Here is a 19,028-nt window from a genome sequence, read left to right as displayed (position 1 = left end):
TAGCAGAAGGAGATAGAGAGGCTAGTCTATTGAGAACTTGGATTTCTGGATTTGCATTCTGCTTAGGTAGAAATAGGCACCTCCCTATTTAAATGGATCTGCATGTGAGAAGAATACATGGAGAGATGGGAACCTGAGCCCTGGAATGAATTTACGTAGACTGCATTTAGAAAGGAAGTGTCTTGGAGCACCTGGGTGCCTCAGTCAGTTTAAGTGTCTGCCTTTGGCTTAGGTCATGATCCCAGGGTCCCTCTGCTTAGTGGGAGTCTGTTTCTCCCTCTCCCCTCCCCCTGCTCCTTCTCTCTCTCTCTCTCACTCTCTCTCTCTCACACACACACACACACACCCTTGCTCTTAAATAAATTTTTTAAAAAGGCAGCGTCTTGGACAAAGAATATCAATCTGCAAGTTGAATCATTTCAGAATAGCTTTGTGTTTAAGATGATAGGCTTTGCAGTGAAAGAGACCTAGGTTCAAACTCTTACTCCTCTGCTTAACTGGCTTTTTGACCCTTAGCAAGTTATTTAATCTCGGTGGACCTCTCTGTAAAATGGGATAGTAGTACTACTTCAAAGGATTGTGTAAAAGATTGACTAACTAATAAAGGCAAAGCACTTAGTTTGGAGCTTAGAAATTGTATAACTGAGGTATACTCTTGGCTTCTCACAAATTCTGAATTCTCTTAAATCCATTTAATAATTTTTTGGTCAGAATTCTTCATTTGTAGAACGGGAAAGAAAATTCGGTATTGGACAATGGTATAATACTTTTTATTCTTTTTTTTTCAGTGAATATAGGTAGGGTCATTTTGTTGCTAAGTGCGGCTTTTTAAGGATTTTATAAATTTTATGCAAATAAGCAGCTTTTTTTTTTAAGATGTATTTATTTATTCATGAGAGACACAGAGAGAGAGAGAGAAGAGAGAGAGAGAGGCAGAGACACAGGCAGAGGGAGAAGCAGGCTCCATGCAGGGAGCTCGATATGGGATTCGATCCAGGATTCCAGGATCACACCCTGGACTGAACGTGGCGCTAAACCGCTGAGCTACTGGGGCTGCCCAGCTTTTTTTTTTTAATTAACACTTACTTTAGATACTTTTTAATTCCATTAGGGTTTAGAAAATATAAACTTCTCCTGGTTGGAGAATGGTAATATGATTCTTCTGTAGTAAAGGAGAAGGAATAGATGCTAGAAGACAGAAAACAGTCTGTCTGAGAATGGGAAGTAGGCTATGGTAAAGATAAAAAGAAAGTGCGTAGGAAGAAGGGATCGGATCTGACAGCAGGGATCAGTACCCAGCTTCATAGAAGAGCAAGCCTCTAAATAGGGTCCCATACTGTTAACATCATGTATAGTCAGTGGAGGGCACTGCAGGCTAATGAAACAGTCTGAGCAAAGCCGGCCAGTCAGTGATTGGGATCTTGGGGTATGTCAGGTACTGTGTTAGGCCAACGGGGACATGAACCAGCTGCTCCTGCCAAGTCACCTCCTTCCTCTGCCTTCAGTGCTCATCCAATGTTCCCCTGCTTCCTTAGGTCTGGCCTAGGTCCCATATCCTTTGTGAATCATTCTCTAGTAATTCTAGCGTTTTTGCTCTTCTCTGAAACCCTCTGGCATGTGCTGTTTACTCCTCTGATTTTGGCACCAACCCCATGTTGTAGGCTCCTTTAAAGTCAGGCAAGGAACACAGCCTTTTCTTTCTTGCTCCTCCCCCTTTAATAGCATTTATTGCATATAATGGAATTCAATTTTCAGGAGTTGACAATGCAGCTGGAGGAGAAACAGGATGTGTTTCGGTCTCTACAAGATACAGCAGAGCTGCTGTCACTTGAGAACCACCCAGCCAAGCAGACTGTGGAGGTATGTGACTTGAGAATGTGTGGGGGTCAAGTGCTCAGAGGTTGTCATTAGAGAGGCATTAAATCTGAGACTTTGTTCTGCTGAAACACCTGGAGGAGGAAGTGTCAGTGATCATTCGTCTTGGATCCTCTCTCTTCATCCCAGCCCGCAAAAGAGTACAGACAAAAGAGAATATGATAAGATACTAGAAGAGCTATTGACTCCTATGAACCATATTTTTTCAAATAAGCATCCAGGCAGATCCTGGTGTGGTGCCTTTGCCCAGAGTAGAGAGAGAGTAGAGGAATCTGGGAGAGATTTATATAGTCCAGGTTTTGCTGATCATTTACAGCTGACTCTTGAACAACCTGGGTTTGAACTGTCTGGGCCCACTTATATGCGGATTTAAAAAAAAAATAAATTCTGTATAGTACTGTAAATGTATTTTCTCTTAATGGTTTTTTTAGTAACATTGTCTTTGCTGTAGCTTACTTTCTAGCAAATATATACAGTATATGATATATAACACACAAAATAGGTGCTTATGGACTGTTTATGTTCTAGGTAAGGCTTCCAGACAGACTATTAGTAGTTAAGTTTCTGGGGAGTCGAGTCATGTGTGGATTTCCAGCGGTACAGGGATTCGGCACCCCTAACCCCTCCATTGTTCGAGGGTTAGTTGTAGTTGGAACTGAGCGTGGAAGAGGCCTTTTTTCTATGTAACTGCATTGGATGAAAGGCAAGCCTCTTTCTGATGGCCAGTGCTCAGCAGGTGCCCATCGGGGATCCCCGTGTATCTTCTGTTGGCCTGTCGTTGGCAGAGGTGTGCTTAGAAGAGAGCATTGCACACATATATGTTGTTAAGCCCTGCCCTTCTGTGTGTGTGCTTGGCTGCTGCAGGCTTACAGCGCTGCCGCCCAGTCCCAGCTGCAGTGGATGAAGCAGCTGTGCTTGTGTGTCGAGCAGCATGTGAAAGAGAATACTGCTTACTTTCAGGTATGTGGACTTTGTGTCTGTGTGCACATTGTGTGCATGATGAGTGCGTGATTATCAGAGAGGGTGAAGGAAGACCCTTTCCATTCAGGTATGTATCTGTGTGTGCGTGCACGAGAGCCTGTGCATGGAAGAGGTGGGCTGAAAAACAAGTCTGTATCAGTTAACCTATACTGTGTGAGCCACCACCCTAAAGCACAGCTGTTCAAAGCAGCAGTCCTTGAGTTAGCTTTTGATTCTGTGAGTTGGTAATTTGGGTTAGGCCAGCTGAAATGAGAAAAGATGATTTTCTCACCAGCTTCTGGAGGGCTGCAGGCAGCTGGCAGGCAGGCTGGGGGCTGGCTGGTCACAAATAGCATCACTTCCGTGTCAGACAGTTGGGTTGGGTGGTGGGGTACAAGTCTGTATACAAGTCTCTAGCATCTAATAGGCTGTCCTAGGTTTCTTCACAGAGTAGCTGTGTTCCACACGTGGCCAGAGAGAGCAAGACCTGGTGCATAAGCCCATTTTTCTGCTGTCACATTTATTAATGTGTCTTTGGCCAAAGCAAGACATGTGCTCAAAGCCAGGTTCAAAGGGAGAAGAAGACCCTCTCTCTTGATGGGAGAAGCTGTAAAATATCAGGACCATTTTTCTTCAGTCTATCACAATGTCGAGAATATACTCCTTGTTTTCAACAAGGAGGGTGGCAGAAGGAAAGAAGCTGTTAACCTCTGTTTGGGTTTGCCCTACATTAAATAATCTTTCTGATCATTTTGTAACCTTGTCAGTGGATTGGAACACTTGACCCTTCAGCCTCTAAGCTCTTCATGACATTTACCTCATAGCCAGGTGTCATCACTTGAAGTGTTTCTGAGGAGGGGAAGCTGACTGACTTTCCTAGAGAGTGCCTTAAGGTCTGTGGGTGTCATCACGGATATTTCCCGGATGTGGCATTTTCAGCCCCATTTCTACTCCTGTGGACCTTCTAATGACGTATCACTAATCCAGGAGAGTAATCAGTTCTCAGTTCAGCACAAGACGATTGCTCAATCGGTTAACATCCATGTGCTGTGATGAGTTGAGCATGAGGTACCCCTCCTATCCCCACAGTTCTTCAGTGATGCGCGGGACCTGGAGTCATTCTTGAGGAACCTCCAAGACTCCATCAAACGAAAATATTCCTGTGACCACAACACCAGCTTATCTCGCCTTGAGGACCTGCTCCAGGACTCCATGGTGGGTGTTGCCTCAGCGGGGTGATTACCTCTGAGAAACAGAGTAAACCATCCCAGCTGCTGCTGTTTATATCCTTGAAAGCTCTGGGGCAATGGGTCAATACTATACAGTTTGGCTCACATTCAAATAGAGTTTAACCCCAATTTTGCTCTTTTTTCTTTATCTTCTTTTCTTTCCTTAAAGAAGTTGCTAATTAGATTCCTTTGGGTATGCTGTTGCAGTAATGGCCTAGTCCTCTCCCCTTGAGCCAGTTAGTGCTCAGCATACTTTCTTTGCATTGTTCTTATTTTAATTCAATAGTTGGGATAAAAGATGTGGTGTAGAGCATGAAAATATGGAGTTGAAGGGGATTAGGTGACATCAAAATCTTTTTTACTCTCTCATGCAAAATGAATTAAAACCAAACCAAACCAGTGAATTAGACCTGAGCCAAATTTTTCCTCGTTGGTCATTTTGGTAAAATGAGATATTAGAATATCAATTTAACTAAGGGTGACATTAATATCTTGTTTAGATATAATGCAATATTTGTCCAGTTAATGTAGCTATATGAACTTAAAAAAATTTTGGCATCCAGTGTTTAATCCAATCAATTTTATATTCATTTTCTCCAGTGAATTATTCTTTCAAGAGTGCCAGTAATAAAATCAGAGCAGGATAGTTTACATGTATTGAATGTATATTACACAGAGTTGGCAAGACAAGGCTCCAGCTACATCCCAAATTAAGATAGAATAGTATGTAATAGGGAAATTATTTTTTCTATATGAGAAGCAGGGGGCTCTCACTTCAGTAGAAAATGATAAGAGAACCAGAAAAACCCAAAATGTCATTTTTTTCATAAATGAGACTTGAGTATTTGTGAACATTAGTTGATTATTTATTGATTTGTTTTTACATTTTCAGATGTTATTAACCTGTGAATGGGTTCACATTCAGTGTTTCACCTGGGCAAATAATCTGTTAATTTAATTAACTTGGAATGAAGGATAAAAACCTGACGTTTTAGATGTTGTCTCTAGAATGTCTCTCTTGGAGGTACTTCAAATATGAAGGAGGAATATAATAATCCTTGGCTATTATCTCCTCCCTTCCACAGAGTACCTTCCTGTCTTAGGGTAACTCCTCTGCAATTGTTGTCATATCTTCTCTTCTCGAGGGTCGCTGCTCTGTTCCCTCCTCTCCAGGTCAGGGGCATCGGGTTGGCGGCGTCATCTGGGCATGAAGTCACCTGGGTCTGCTCCTCAGCTTTTCCTCAGCTTGTCCGTCAGGTTCGGGAGCATCTGTCATGGCTTCTGGTTCTTTTCAGAACTTTTACCACGCTGAGCACTTGGTCTCTGGAACTTGAGATGTTTGGCTGTGGGTTAGACAGAAATTTACATCTTTATTGCAAGGAAACGGAAATGGGTAGACCAGCTCTCAAATATGGAACAGTGTGGCTGTCTCCCTGATATATTCCATTCCTCTTTCTTAACTAATAAGTTAAAGTTGTATTTCTTCCAATCATGCTCCCGGGGACAGGCACAGGTAGTTTATTTAAGCATTTCTTTTTCTTTACTTGCATATTCTTAATTCTTTAATGGCATTTCTTAACATTATTAACTCTTTACTCTCATCACATCTACTTCCATCCTAAGAAAGCCCTCTTCTAAGGACTTTATACCTCAAAATGGGCTTGACACATCCTGGTGATACATGAAAGTTACCTTTTACTCTCTAACACAATTGGTAGTAGATTGCTACCAATTTTGTGGACAAGAAGTTATTAGTTTTTAAGATAATGGGGTTTGCAGAGACTTGAGAGCTTGAATTTTGCATGATACTTCTTTCAAACTAGTCAAATTTACGTAACTGTGGCACAGCAAGACACTAAAATGTAAATCCTACATTTGTCATGATGTCTTCACCAACAGCACCAGTTTATAAATTGTTGGTGGAAGAGCTAAGATCTTTCTCTACAAAGTTTGACTCAATTTAAGAAAGTGAAATTTAATAGTGGAGCTTGGGAGGTATAATTATTTAAAAATTTCTTAAAGAGCACAATTCTGGCTTCTCCTAAGCAGAAGGCAAGAACTGGCTTCTACCAGTAAGAAACTGAATAATAATAATAGCAACAGCAATGTTGTTATTATTCTTAAACTTCCACGCTTTCTGAACCTTATTTGGGGAAATCCCATGTTAGCTGTGTTTATTTGTATTTGGCAGTTGGCAGTTCTTTTTCGTTTTATGTTTTTATTATTTTTTGCATGTGGCTTCATGATTCATTGAAAAGGGCACAGGGAGAAAGCTGAGCAATATGAGTACAAAAGCACAAAAGCACTTGGTAGAAAACAGAAATATCCTCTCCTTGTTTCTTTTTTATCTTTGTATTTCTAAGATGGCTCCACCATGGATCCCTACTTAATTGAGAAATGACATTCTCTGAGGGAGTGGAGCACTCAGTTTTCTTTGTTGGCTCGGTCACCCTGAGTGGCAGCATTAATGTTTCTTTGTGTTTCTTTTCACTTCTTAGGATGAAAAGGAGCAGCTTATACAGTCCAAGAGTTCCGTTGCCAGTCTTGTTGGGAGATCAAAAACCATTGTTCAACTTAAGCCACGCAGTCCTGACCACGTGCTGAAGAGTACCATTTCTGTAAAGGCCATCTGCGACTATCGGCAGATAGAGGTGAGGAAGTGGAAGGGGTACCTCTGGCTCCAGAGGGAAGTAAGGGGAGACGCCAAACCTTCAGTTAGGCTTATGATAGGGAGAGGTCCAATCGTTTTGTATTTTATTTTATTTTATTTATTTTATTTTATTTTATTTTATTTTATTTATTTTATTTTATTTATTTTATTTTATTTTATTTTATTTTATTTTTATTTTTATTTTTATTTTTATTTTTATTTTATTTTGCCCTCTGAAAGAGGTGGAGGCGCAGCTTGTTTTGTTTTTTAAATTAGAAACTTAACCATTCTTAAAAAAAAAAAAAAAAAAAAAAAAAAAAGGCCCAGACTCTACTGCCTTGACCTGCTCCCTGTCTCAGGGATTGGCATCATCATCCACCCTATTTCCTTAGTGATGTCAGAAATGGTACTTTGTAACACCTGAGCAACACCTTTGGCTTTTCCCCTCTTATCCCTTACAGTTAGTAGGACTACTAAATCAATACCAACCTGTAAACAAATATCCCCTAGATGTACTTTTCTCTGACCATGCAGCACTACCCTAAGTTAGACCAGCCATTTCTCCCAGTTGGATCATGGCATTAGCCTGCTCCATTCAATGCATTCTTTATCTTTCCACCAGATGATATTTTTTTGTTTTTTTTTTTTTTCTTACGATTCATTCATTTATTTTAGAGAGACATGGCATGAGTGGGGTTAGGGGCAGAGGAAGAGGAAGAGAGAGAGAATCCTCAAGCAGACTCCCTGCTCAGCTCAGAGCCCAAAGCAAGTCTCAGTCGCAAGACCCCAAGATCATGTCCTGAGCCAAAATCAATAGTCAGTTGCCCAACTGACCAAGCCACCCAGGCGCCCCCTAGCATGCTCTCTAAAAAAGTCATTCCCCTGCTTACATCCTATAACAATTCCCCAATTCTATTTAGAAAGTCTAAGTTCCTTAATGTAGCTTCAAGTTCCCAAATAGTCTTCCTTTACCTCTCTAGGCAAGACTGGGTCATGTCCCTTTTATGCATTCCCTGGTAAATTGCATTTTTCACACAGTATTGTAACACTGTGCCCCACCAGAATATGTGGGATATAGACCACATTTGTCAGTTTACCATTTTACCATTCTTACGTCCAGTGGCCCAGCAAAATTCCAGGCACATATTAGGCTCAGTTAATGTTTGTAATGCAAAGAAATGAACTTCTCTGGCACTTTTCTGTGTCTTCAGTGTTTCTGTCTATAAAATATGGATGGTAATGTTGGTTATTTCCCAAGAGAAAGAATTGATGATTCCAGAATGCTTAAACCTTTTCAGGGATTTGACTGGGATGAAAAGAAGGGTGGAAGAGGAAGTATCACAAAAGCAAAGTTGCAATTATTTGTGTCCCTTTTTTACCTTTGTAGACACAGAGAGATTGCTCTTGGAGGTCTTAAGACAATCTCCTTATAATTTTCATATACTGAGTTACTTACTTGACATGTAATGAACATTTAACAAACACTTGCTTCCTTGACTTATTTGATGTCACAACCTTTCCTGTATTGTGTATTTATAAGATTATCTTTTTATCAAAATCAGGGACCCTCATTAAGTGATGGCAAATCTCAAAAATGTTTTTTTTTTTTTTCTTAAGAATTTCATAGCCGTGGAATCAGGCACCCTATCATAGTGAGTTGTTGGTTTATCCATTAGCAAAAACTTGTGAGTTTGTCTCTCCAGATCACCATTTGCAAGAATGATGAGTGCGTGTTGGAAGATAATTCTCAGCGGACCAAGTGGAAAGTGATCAGCCCCACAGGGAATGAGGCAATGGTGCCATCGGTCTGTTTCCTCATCCCCTCACCCAATAAGGATGCCATTGAGATGGCCAGCAGGTAACTTTGCTCAGCTACCATTCTGTACTGCAACCTGTGCTGCTTGGCCTTGAGTGAACTTGAGGGAGGGATGAATCTGCATTCGTGTTCTTAAACAGAGCAACCAAATTTTAAAGTTTCTTCTGGGAAAGACCTCCTAGATACCGAGTCTTGCACTGGCAGCTACATTGTTGGTTTTCAGTAAATGCTTACGTTCAATTAAGATATATTCAGTGTTCATTCTTGATTATAAACAGTTCACTCTCAGAAGATTGATTTTTTTTTTTAATTTTTATTTATTTATGATAGTTACAGAGAGAGAGAGAGAGGCAGAGACACAGGCAGAGGGAGAAGCAGGCTCCATGCACCGGGAGCCCGATGTGGGATTCGATCCCGGGTCTCCAGAATCGCGCCCTGGGCCAAAGGCAGGCGCCAAACCGCTGCGCCACCCAGGGATCCCAGAAGATTGATTTTTGTAGTTAATTTTATATTCTGCATTTTATTAACATAATATACAAACATATTTTTAAAAGCTGAATTACACCACGAAGCTTGTAATAAAAGTTAGCAGTTACCTCCCCCACTCCAGAGTTCTGCTTTCCAGAGTCTGCTATTTTCAACTATAGATTTTGACATCATTGAAATTTTAGTGGAATTTTTGGAGAAAAAGAAGATAAACTAGTGGGTTTAATAAGGTCACATATTTAACTGAAGTAGTGGCTTCTAGTTTTCCATACTTTTTTTTTATATCTCATATTCCTCAACTTGAAGGAATTCAAGGTATGTGTGTGTTGAATATGTCTGTGTATTTGTGAGTCTGGAGGGCGTCAAGAAGTTAAGATTGAATGAAGCATGGATACCTTAGAAAAAAATTTTCTCCAGTCCTTCATAATGTAGTCTTGTTTTTTATTTTTAACATGCCAGTTGACTTTTTAAGTTGCTTTTAACTTTCAAACATCTTAGCAGTTTTGTGACTATATGGACCATAGCAATACCCCCTCCCCCTTTAAGATTTTATCTATCTATTCATGAGAAACACAGAGATGCAAAGACATAGGCAGAGGGAGAAGCAGGCTCCCTGCAGGGAGGCCTGATGTAGAACTTGATCTCAGGACCCCGGGATCATGCCCTGAGCCAAAGGTAGACAGACAACCACTGAGCCACCCAGGTGCCCAATAATGCACTTTTTAAGCATTGATATTGTCATTTTTCAATGATTCTAGATGGCGTTATTTATTTCTACTTTTCTCTATTTCTTCTCTTCATGGGTATATCTTCTAACTTCTCATGGTTGTATTGTATATAGGTCACATTTATAAGACTGCTGATATCAGAGACATAATACAGTAATAAATCCAGATTGTTTGAATATCTCAATTACTTTTGCTTTAAAGGTTACCTTGTTAAAGTATTTGATCCCTGCCTTTCTCTGCTCAGCATATAAACCCAGTTCTGCTAAGGCAATCACATTTTTTCCCTTGGAAGGTCTCTAATGTGGAGCTCAAATTTAGAAAAGCTACAGCCAGGTTCTCTGTTATTTTTAGGGTGGAGCAGTCTTATCAAAAAGTGATGGCCCTTTGGCATCAGCTACATGTTAACACCAAAAGCCTTATCTCCTGGAACTATCTGAGGAGGGACCTTGACCTTGTAAAGACCTGGAACCTGGAAAAGGTAATTGTGAAAGCCTTACCTCCAGCTCATATGCTATTGGCAAACTTTGTTCAGAAGGAACTTTTTTTCATTGCTGTGACACTCCCACCATCCCAAAGATGTAAAGTGGAGTTGGGAATAGTATTTCAGGATTAGGGGGTCCTAGATACTAAAAACAGCAGCCTGAGTGTTTAAGGAAATTCCTCATGGAAATGAATAACATCTTTAGTCTTCTTGGCCAACCAAAGGTTGTAGGCTTCTTCTCACTCTGCAGGACAAGCAGCTCTTGTGTAAGTGTGTATGTAGTAGAGCAATAATGGTGAATTAACTATTATAAAGGGTTCTGTTCAAGAGGGCACAATGGGTGCTTTTGAGGTGCTGATAATATTGTTCCTTGATCCGAATGCTGACTACACAGATAAGTTCTATTTCTGAAAAATCAACGTTTGCAATTATGATGTGCGCACCTGATTTGTATATATGTTAAATATAAAAAGAAGTAGATAAAGTATTATGTTCCCATTCTATTGAAATTTCTTCCATTTTTTCCCCTGCTTTCTCTTTAGCTTCGATCCTCTGGGCCAGGGGAGTGTCACCAGGTTATGAAGAACCTCCAAGCCCACTATGAAGACTTTCTGCAGGATAGCCGTGACTCTCTGCTCTTCTCAGTAGCTGATCGTTTGCGCTTAGAAGAGGAGGTGGAGGCTTGTAAAACCCATTTCCAGCACCTGATGAAGTCCATAGAAAATGGTATGTGCTTTGGGAAGAGGGAGAGTAATGGTGATTGAGAGCCTTGAAGGGTACTGCTAGACCCTTCATGTAGACTAGAAAGCACCACCTTTTTACTGTTTGTTTGAGTGGCTAAAAAGTTGAGATAGGGAAACACTTAGAGATGAATTCTCAAAATCTGGTCATGGATGAAGAGGCCATATTTCAGTCATTATTGCTAATCAACCAATCACATTTTCTTGTGGAAATAACATAGTTAGATCCTTAAAGATGAGTATACAATGCAGGGAATTAGGACCAGGTAGAAGGTTCCCCCCACAGAAGGCCTTAATTTCATTTGTGGAGTATCAGGTCTGCTGTATCAGGTCTGAAGGTGAATCTGTTGTTTTCAGGTTTGTTGACCTCTGTTGTGGTGCTTAATGGTAACCTGTGTTTGTGCATTCACAGAGGACAAAGAGGAAACTGTGGCTAAGATGTACATTTCAGAGCTGAAGAATATCCGACTACGCCTAGAGGAGTGTGAACAGCGGCTAGTCAAACGAATTCAGTCTCCAGCCAGTTCTAGGACTGACAAAGATGCCCGGCAGGACAATGCATTAAGGATTGCAGAGCAAGAGGTAAGCCTGGAGAACAAGGTGGGTGCCAGCTGCAGTGTAAGTGCTTTCAGAGTAAATTGGATGGCAAGACAATATGGAGCTGAAGAAATAAGGCAGTAGACTCATGGCCCTCCTACTCAAGAATTCTTCCCTGCAGCCTATAAATGCCTTTTATCTATGGCAAAGCATGATTTCAGCTCCCAGTGTGTTGCTGAATGTTGATTAGTTTTCTACAGTTGGGAAGGCAAACAGATTGGCAAATTGTTCCAGCACTGCATTTGGGCTACATATTTTAAGACTGCTTAGTAGAGATGCTACTATCTGCTCTATCCCTTCTGTGCATGTGTCACTTTTTATGACATGGTTACCATCAGCCATAGGATGCAAAAAATATTAAGGACTCATTCTATTCTAGGCTCTGATGCACACTTTTAGCAAGTTAATTCTCATTCTTAGTTTCCTTCCTTATAAAATGGTGGTAATACATGAGTCCAAACTGTATCACTTAACTTCCAAAAAACTTTGGATGTATACATATAATGGGTTTCTTGAAAAAGTGAAATGCCATCAAAATGTAGGGGAGTATTTTTGTTTTTGTTTTTGTTTTTTTGTTTTGTTTTTAGGGGAGTATTTTCGAAGTAAAAGCAAATATTTTGGCCTTGTACTCCACGTGTAGAGACTAAGACAAAGTCCTTAGAAATTTAGAGTAGGAGAGAGCTCTGTGACGAATAGTAGATTTGATCTGGGAACTTAAAGGAATGGAAAGGATTGACTAAATATGAGGAATAATTTTTCTTACCTTTCTCAATTATTCCTAAGTGTGAAGAAGAGGATGAGAGGGCAGCATAATTCCATTGGCCAAGATGGATCTAAATACCCAAATGAGGCATATCATATAAACCTGTAATTTTCATATTGAAACTTTTTAGTTTTCTGTAGTCATCAGAAATCTGTCTCAGAAATCTGTCTCATCAGAAATCTGTCTTAGAAATGTTAGAATCTAACATTCTAAGAAATGTTAATATTCCTCTTCTAAAGGGCCTTTCCTTTGGATAGTCTTTCCTCCTTTATCGAATATTAGTTGCCCATAAAGTTCAGGGTCCACTTCTGGATTCTCTATTCTGTTCCACTGATCTATGTGTCTGTTTTTGTGCCAGTACCACACTGTCTTGATGACCACAGCTTTGTAGTACAACCTGAAATCTGGCATTGTGATGCCCCCAGATATGGTTTTCTTTTTTAAAATTCCCCTGGCTATTCGGGGTCTTTTCTGATTCCACACAAATCTTAAAATAATTTGTTCTAACTCTCTGAAGAAAGTCCATGGTATTTTGATAGGGATTGCATTAAACGTGTATATTGCCCTGGGTAACATTGACATTTTCACAATATTAATTCTGCCAATCCATGAGCATGGAATATTTTTCCATCTCTTTGTGTCTTCCTCAATTTCTTTCAGAAGTGTTCTATAGTTTTGAGGGTATAGATCCTTTACATCTTTGGTGAGGTTTATTCCTAGGTATCTTATGCTTTTGGGTGCAATTGTAAATGGGATTGACTCCTTAATTTCTCTTTCTTCAGTCTCATTGTTTGTGTATAGAAATGCCACTGACTTCTGGGCATTGATTTTGTATCCTGCCACGCTACCGAATTGCTGTATGAGTTCTAGCAATCTTGGGGTGGAGACTTTTGGGTTTTCTATGTAGAGTATCATGTCATCGGCGAAGAGGGAGAGTTTGACTTCTTCTTTGCCAATTTGAATGCCTTTAATGTCTTTTTGTTGTCTGATTGCTGAGGCTAGGACTTCCAGTACTATGTTGAATAGCAGTGGTGAGAGTGGACATCCCTGTCTTGTTCCTGATCTTAGGGGAAAGGCTCCCAGTGCTTCCCCATTGAGAATGATATTTGCTGTGGGCTTTTCATAGATGGCTTTTAAGATGTCGAGGAATGTTCCCTCTATCCCTACACTCTGAAGAGTTTTGATCAGGAATGGATGCTGTATTTTGTCAAATGCTTTCTCTGCATCCAATGAGAGGATCATATGGTTCTTGTTTTTTCTCTTGTTGATATGATGAATCACATTGATTGTTTTACGGGTGTTGAACCAGCCTTGTGTCCCAGGGATAAATCCTACTTGGTCATGGTGAATAATTTTCTTAATGTACTGTTGGATCCTATTGAGGGCCTTTCTTTTTAAATTAACTTTTTATTTTGAAGTACTTTCAGTATATGGAAAAATTTTTCTTCTCCTATAGCCTTCACCTAGATCCGACAAATGTTGACATTTTTTTCTCTTTGCTTTATTATTTTTTTCTACATATGTACATCATAATAATTTTTTCTTGAGAGTAAGTTCTGTATGTGATGCTCCTTTATCCCTAAATACTTTAGCGTGCATTTCCAAAAATGAAGGGTGGTCTCTTTCTTTTTTAAAAGATTTATTTACTTACTTATTTGAGAGAAAGAGAGAGAACTTGCATGCTCGAGCTAGGGGGAGGGACAGAGGGGAAGAGAGAGAGAGAGAGAGAGAGAGAGAGAGAAAGAATCTCAAGTAGAGTCCCCCACAGAGTGTGGAGCTTTATGTGGAGCTCAATATCACAACCGGGAGATCATGACCTGAGCCGAAATCAGGAGTCATTTAACTGAATCACCCAGGCGCCCCAAGGGTAATCTCTTATGTAACCGAGGACAATGATTAAAATCAGGAAATGAACATTGATATAATGCTGTTACCCAAGACTTTATTAAAATTTCATCAGTTGACCTAATAATACCTTTTTTGAGTATGGTTCCCCACCAACACACACCAAAGGATATTTTTAGTACACAATTTAGTCCAGTACTTACCACACATTGCGTTTAGTTTCTGTGCCTCTTTAAATTTCCTTAACCTGAAACATTTTCTCAATTTTTCATTATATTTTATGCTTCTACATCTGTGAAGGGTACAAGTCATTTATTTTGTAGAGTGTTCCTTTATTAATATTTATCTGAGGCTTCTCCATGATTAGATATAGGTTACATGTTTTTGGCAGAATACCACAGGAATGATTTTGTGTCCTCAGCATGTTAGATAATCAGGATGCATGTAATGTTCTGTTCATTTGTCCCATTACTGGTAATAACTCATACCACTTGTTGCTCTTTTCCCCTTTGTAATTACTAAGCATATTGTGGAGAGATACTTTGAGACTATGTAAATATCCTGTCTTCTATCACACTTTCACCAACTAGTTTTAGCATCTCCTGTTGATTCTTGACTGAATTAACTGGTATGACTGTTGCCAAAAGGTGATTTTTAAATTCTGTTATTCCTTTTACAGTTTAAAATTTCTATTCTATTTCAAAATGGAAGAGCTTGCTTCCCTCCCTCCTTTCTTTATGTCAGTATGGACTTTAGATTCTTTTTTTTTTTTTTTAAGATTTTATTTATTTATTCTTGAGAGAGAGAGAGAGAGGCAGAGACATAGGCAGAAGGAGAAGCAGGCTCCATGCAGGGAGGCTGATGTGGGACTCAATCCCAGGACTCTGGGATCATGCCCTGAGCCAAAGGCAGGCACTCAACTGCTGAGCCACCCAGGTGTCCCTGGACTTTGGATTCTTATGTTATGTAAGGTTGTAAGTTGTTATTGTCTTTATTTTGATGTTCAGAATTTCCCAAATTTAGCTGTTGGGAGCCCCTTCAAGTGTCATCTTTATCATTTTAACATGTCCCCACCATTTTTTGAGTGCTTTCTTATTTCTCAACAAGATATTCCAAGCCCATCTTGCCTTTGCCAGCCCCACCCATGTAATCAGCCATTTCTCCAAGGAGTCCTGCTTTCTTTAGGTGGAGAATACTATTTGGAAACCAAGATCTGGGTGCTGGGTGTGCTCATTATTGTTGGCATGTCATTGTTTCTAGGCCTGCTCAGCCGACAGAACTAGAAAAGTACATACTTATAACACACATGTGTACACACATCCAAAAACACACCTATGTTATGCAAACATTTCTATACATTTCTACATGTGTGTATATGTATGTGTAATTATGTTCATAGGAATGTGTCACAAAGGTGAAATACTGATAGCAGTATATTTATCCAGCTCTGTCTCTTTCTCACGTGTGTGCACACATGCACACACACACACACACACACAGACACACAGACATAACTATGAATTTATACGCAGCTGTCTTCATTTGGTTCCAAACCAGTACCACAGGGTTCATTCTAACCTTCTTTTCATATTTGTAACTCCCTTCCCCAAGACTGAAAAACCTACTTTGTATTACCTGCAGTAAATTTACTTACCACTCAGTTTTAGCATATAGAGATAAGCAGTTTGAGAATTGCTGACTCATGGTATTCAAAAGAAGACAAACCTACCAAATGGGGTTCAACATTTATTTATGATTCTTTTTGTCTTTAGCCTATAGTCCAAATACTGTGTTTAAGAAATACTTGTATGTTCTTCTTGTCTTCCCCCTTTGGTGCTGTTCTGTAGTTTATTCAACTACTCTTTTATATGTGAGCATTTAGGCTGTTTACAGTATTTGCTATTATAAACAAGAACTTTGGGATGCCTGGGTGGCTCAGCAGTTGAGTGTCTGCCTTTGGCTCAAGATGTGATCCCGGGTCCAGAGATCGAGTCCCATATTGGGCTCTCTGTGAGGAGCCTGCTGCTCCCTCTGTCTATGTCTCTGCCTCTCTATGTCTCAAATAAATGAATGAATGAATGAATGAATGAATGAATGAATGAATAAATAAATAAATAAATAAAATCTTTAAAAAAATTTAAAAGTAAACAAGAACTTCTTTCTAACTTCATTGTTCCATTCTATCTCCATCTTTGTTGTGTATGTTGTTCCTAACAGCGCACCCAAGAGGATTTGCAGCAACTGAGGTCAGAGTTTGATGCCATTTCCATGAAATGCAACAGCTTTCTTCATCAGTCTCCATCTGGTTCGAGTGTCCCAACTCTGCGCTCAGAACTCAATCTGCTGGTAGAGAAAATGGACCATGTGTATGGTCTCTCCACTGTCTATCTGAATAAGTGAGTAAGCTGAGGATTTGGATCCAAAAGGCAATATTTTCACTGGGATGAGAAGGGAGAGTGCCTGGATTGTTTCATGAATAATCCAGAGAGGACGCATATCTTGAACAGCATGTACTCATGAAAAGAGACCTTGTCTTTAGTTCCAGGCAACATGGGATTCATGGGATGCAGTGAACAAATGTGAGTGATACAGAGGGGGAGTTGGATTTGCAGTATTAGGACTATTTCATACCTCATTTCTGTTTGATTAGATACCTCTGGGGGCGGGGAAGGAATACTAAAGAATAAAAATTTTTTTGTTGTTGTTAAACTAAGTATAGTCTTTGAAGGCTTTCCCCCTATCCACCATGACCTTGAGGGGTCACAAATCTTAGACTCTTCATAGTGGTGAGTGTGTTTCTGGCCTCATGCTGTTTTTCCCGAGAGTTCACTACATGTGTGCATGTCCCAGAATCACCAAGAACTTTATTTTGAATTGGCTTAAATTGGCAACACATATATCATAGTTTCCTGTTTTTATGAAACCCTGACATCATCTAGTAATGGGAAAACCGACTTTTAGCAGTTACATTTTGTGAACCTCTCTATTACACTCTAAGTCTGTGACTCCGCTCTTAAAACTGTGTGTATTAACGAAGGTGATTTTACCCTCATAGGCTAAAGACAATCGATGTTATAGTGCGTAGCATCCAGGATGCTGAACTCTTGGTCAAAGGTTATGAAATCAAGCTGAGTCAAGAAGAAGCAGTACCAGCAGATCTCTCAGCTCTGGAGTCCCATCGGTCTACCTTACGGGTTGGTTGCTCTGAGTTTTACAGGAGCTTGACTTAACGTGTCCATTGCTTTGGTTGGCAGAGAACAAATTTTAGATGTCATGACAGTGATTTAAATTTGCATTTGAACTAGGTGGACTATCATATCTAATATATTTTAATATGGATTCAAAGAAGTTGGGACTGAGAAGTATGTCTGGCTGGAAAGGGAAAATAAAGGGCTATACCTTTCTATTTATTTTCTCCCTTTTGTCCCCAGTAAAATCATATCTAAATCAGATATAATCAATGGCTATACTGTTAAATTTGTAAATCATTTAGCTATTATCTCATTGATTCTCACAAAATTGTGAGTGGATAGGGAAGAGATTTTCATCTCTGATTCACAGATGAGCAGACTGAGATTCAGATTGGCTAAACAACTTATCTTGGTTTCATAGCTTGTAAGTGGGAGAGCCAGGTTTCAAACACTAGTTCTTTGCACACTCCTCTGTACCCACCTGTCCTTGGCCTTCCCATGTGCATGAACGCTATGAAGGTGTTTCTAGCACAAACATTCTAGGGTCTAGCTTGTGAATTCCAAATATAATGTGGAGTCAGCTATAGACAATGGCCTTGTTTTCCACCTTAGTCTGAATCCTTTTTAGCATGAAACATATTTAACCTGTTGCTGTACTTGTGTTTATATAGCACTGGCTTAGTGACGTGAAGGACAAGAATTCAGTGTTTTCAGTCCTGGATGAGGAAATTGCCAAGGCTAAGGTAGTGGCAGAGCAGCTGAGTCGTCTGACCCCAGAGCGAAACCTGGATTTGGAGCGCTATCAGGAAAAAGGTTCCCAGCTGCAGGAACGTTGGCATCGGGTTATTGTTCAGCTGGAGACCCGGTGAGTGGTGGCCTCCCCCTTTTTTTCCTTCCTTTTCAGGGACTAGGTTTTAAACAGAAATTGAATTATATCTATATGTTCCTTATTTAAAGGTAGGAAGTGATAGAGAAGGGTACAAATTGAATGACAGTATGCCCTCTAGATAAGAGAAATGATAGAAAATTGGGACCACCAACCCCAAAGCAGATCTGAGGCTTGCTTTTAAGTCAGCAGTGATGGTTCTGTTAGGAATGCTTCTCCTGTACCAGTTTTTACCTAGTAAAGCCATGATGACAATGAATCGAACTATGAGCCATTTTTCATAGTGAAGTTTTGCAGAATTTCTTGCTTTTCCTTTCATTTGCTAGTCAGTGGTTTTTATATTTGTAACTTGAAGTCCTTCTTCTGATGTCTGATTTGAATAGGAAAGATAAAAAATGACCTTTCTGAGGCTAGGCAAATATAGAAGGTTGCCTATATATAGTTGCCTATATATGAGTTGCTAGAACTCATAAGTTTGGATTGATTATCTATAACTGAATTACTATCCCAAGTCTAGTTAGACTAACAAAAGTGATATAAGAAACTTGTTACTGAAATTAATAGAAAATCATTACTATTTTCACCCACCTTTTGCAAAGAAATTATAGCACCTCCTCAGTCCTAATTGGGGTACTCTGTCATCAGGAAACAGAAGGTATAGTCAGCACTGCCTTACTGGCAACCCTGGTGATCCTTGGTAAGTAAAAATTTGATAAGGATCATCATGGGATGCCAGGCTCCAAGGCAGTATCCAGGGCTAGCATATACAACTGGTTTCTAT

The 19,028-nt window shown here is 39.8% G+C and overlaps 1 protein-coding gene across 24 annotated transcripts in view; it reads left to right on the top strand.

Annotated features, from left to right (window-relative positions):
• The window catches only part of MACF1 (microtubule actin crosslinking factor 1), a 341,210-nt gene that overhangs the window by 182,906 nt on the left and 139,276 nt on the right, over positions 1 to 19,028 (top strand). For all 24 annotated transcript variants that reach the window (XM_072771834.1, XM_072771853.1, XM_072771848.1 and 21 more), the window contains 11 exons: positions 1,756 to 1,860; positions 2,740 to 2,835; positions 3,925 to 4,050; positions 6,563 to 6,715; positions 8,418 to 8,572; positions 10,096 to 10,222; positions 10,768 to 10,951; positions 11,378 to 11,547; positions 16,388 to 16,566; positions 17,226 to 17,364; positions 18,033 to 18,226. In XM_072771834.1, the coding sequence (XP_072627935.1) occupies positions 1,756 to 1,860; positions 2,740 to 2,835; positions 3,925 to 4,050; positions 6,563 to 6,715; positions 8,418 to 8,572; positions 10,096 to 10,222; positions 10,768 to 10,951; positions 11,378 to 11,547; positions 16,388 to 16,566; positions 17,226 to 17,364; positions 18,033 to 18,226 (1,628 nt within the window). The remainder of the gene's footprint in view (positions 1 to 1,755; positions 1,861 to 2,739; positions 2,836 to 3,924; positions 4,051 to 6,562; positions 6,716 to 8,417; positions 8,573 to 10,095; positions 10,223 to 10,767; positions 10,952 to 11,377; positions 11,548 to 16,387; positions 16,567 to 17,225; positions 17,365 to 18,032; positions 18,227 to 19,028) is intronic.

Source organism: Canis lupus, chromosome 13 (assembly GCF_048164855.1).
Source record: "Canis lupus baileyi chromosome 13, mCanLup2.hap1, whole genome shotgun sequence".
NCBI classification, from domain to species: domain Eukaryota; kingdom Metazoa; phylum Chordata; class Mammalia; order Carnivora; family Canidae; genus Canis; species Canis lupus.
The sequence above is the reverse complement of the archived record's forward strand: the minus strand, read 5'-3'. Positions and strand labels throughout refer to the sequence as shown.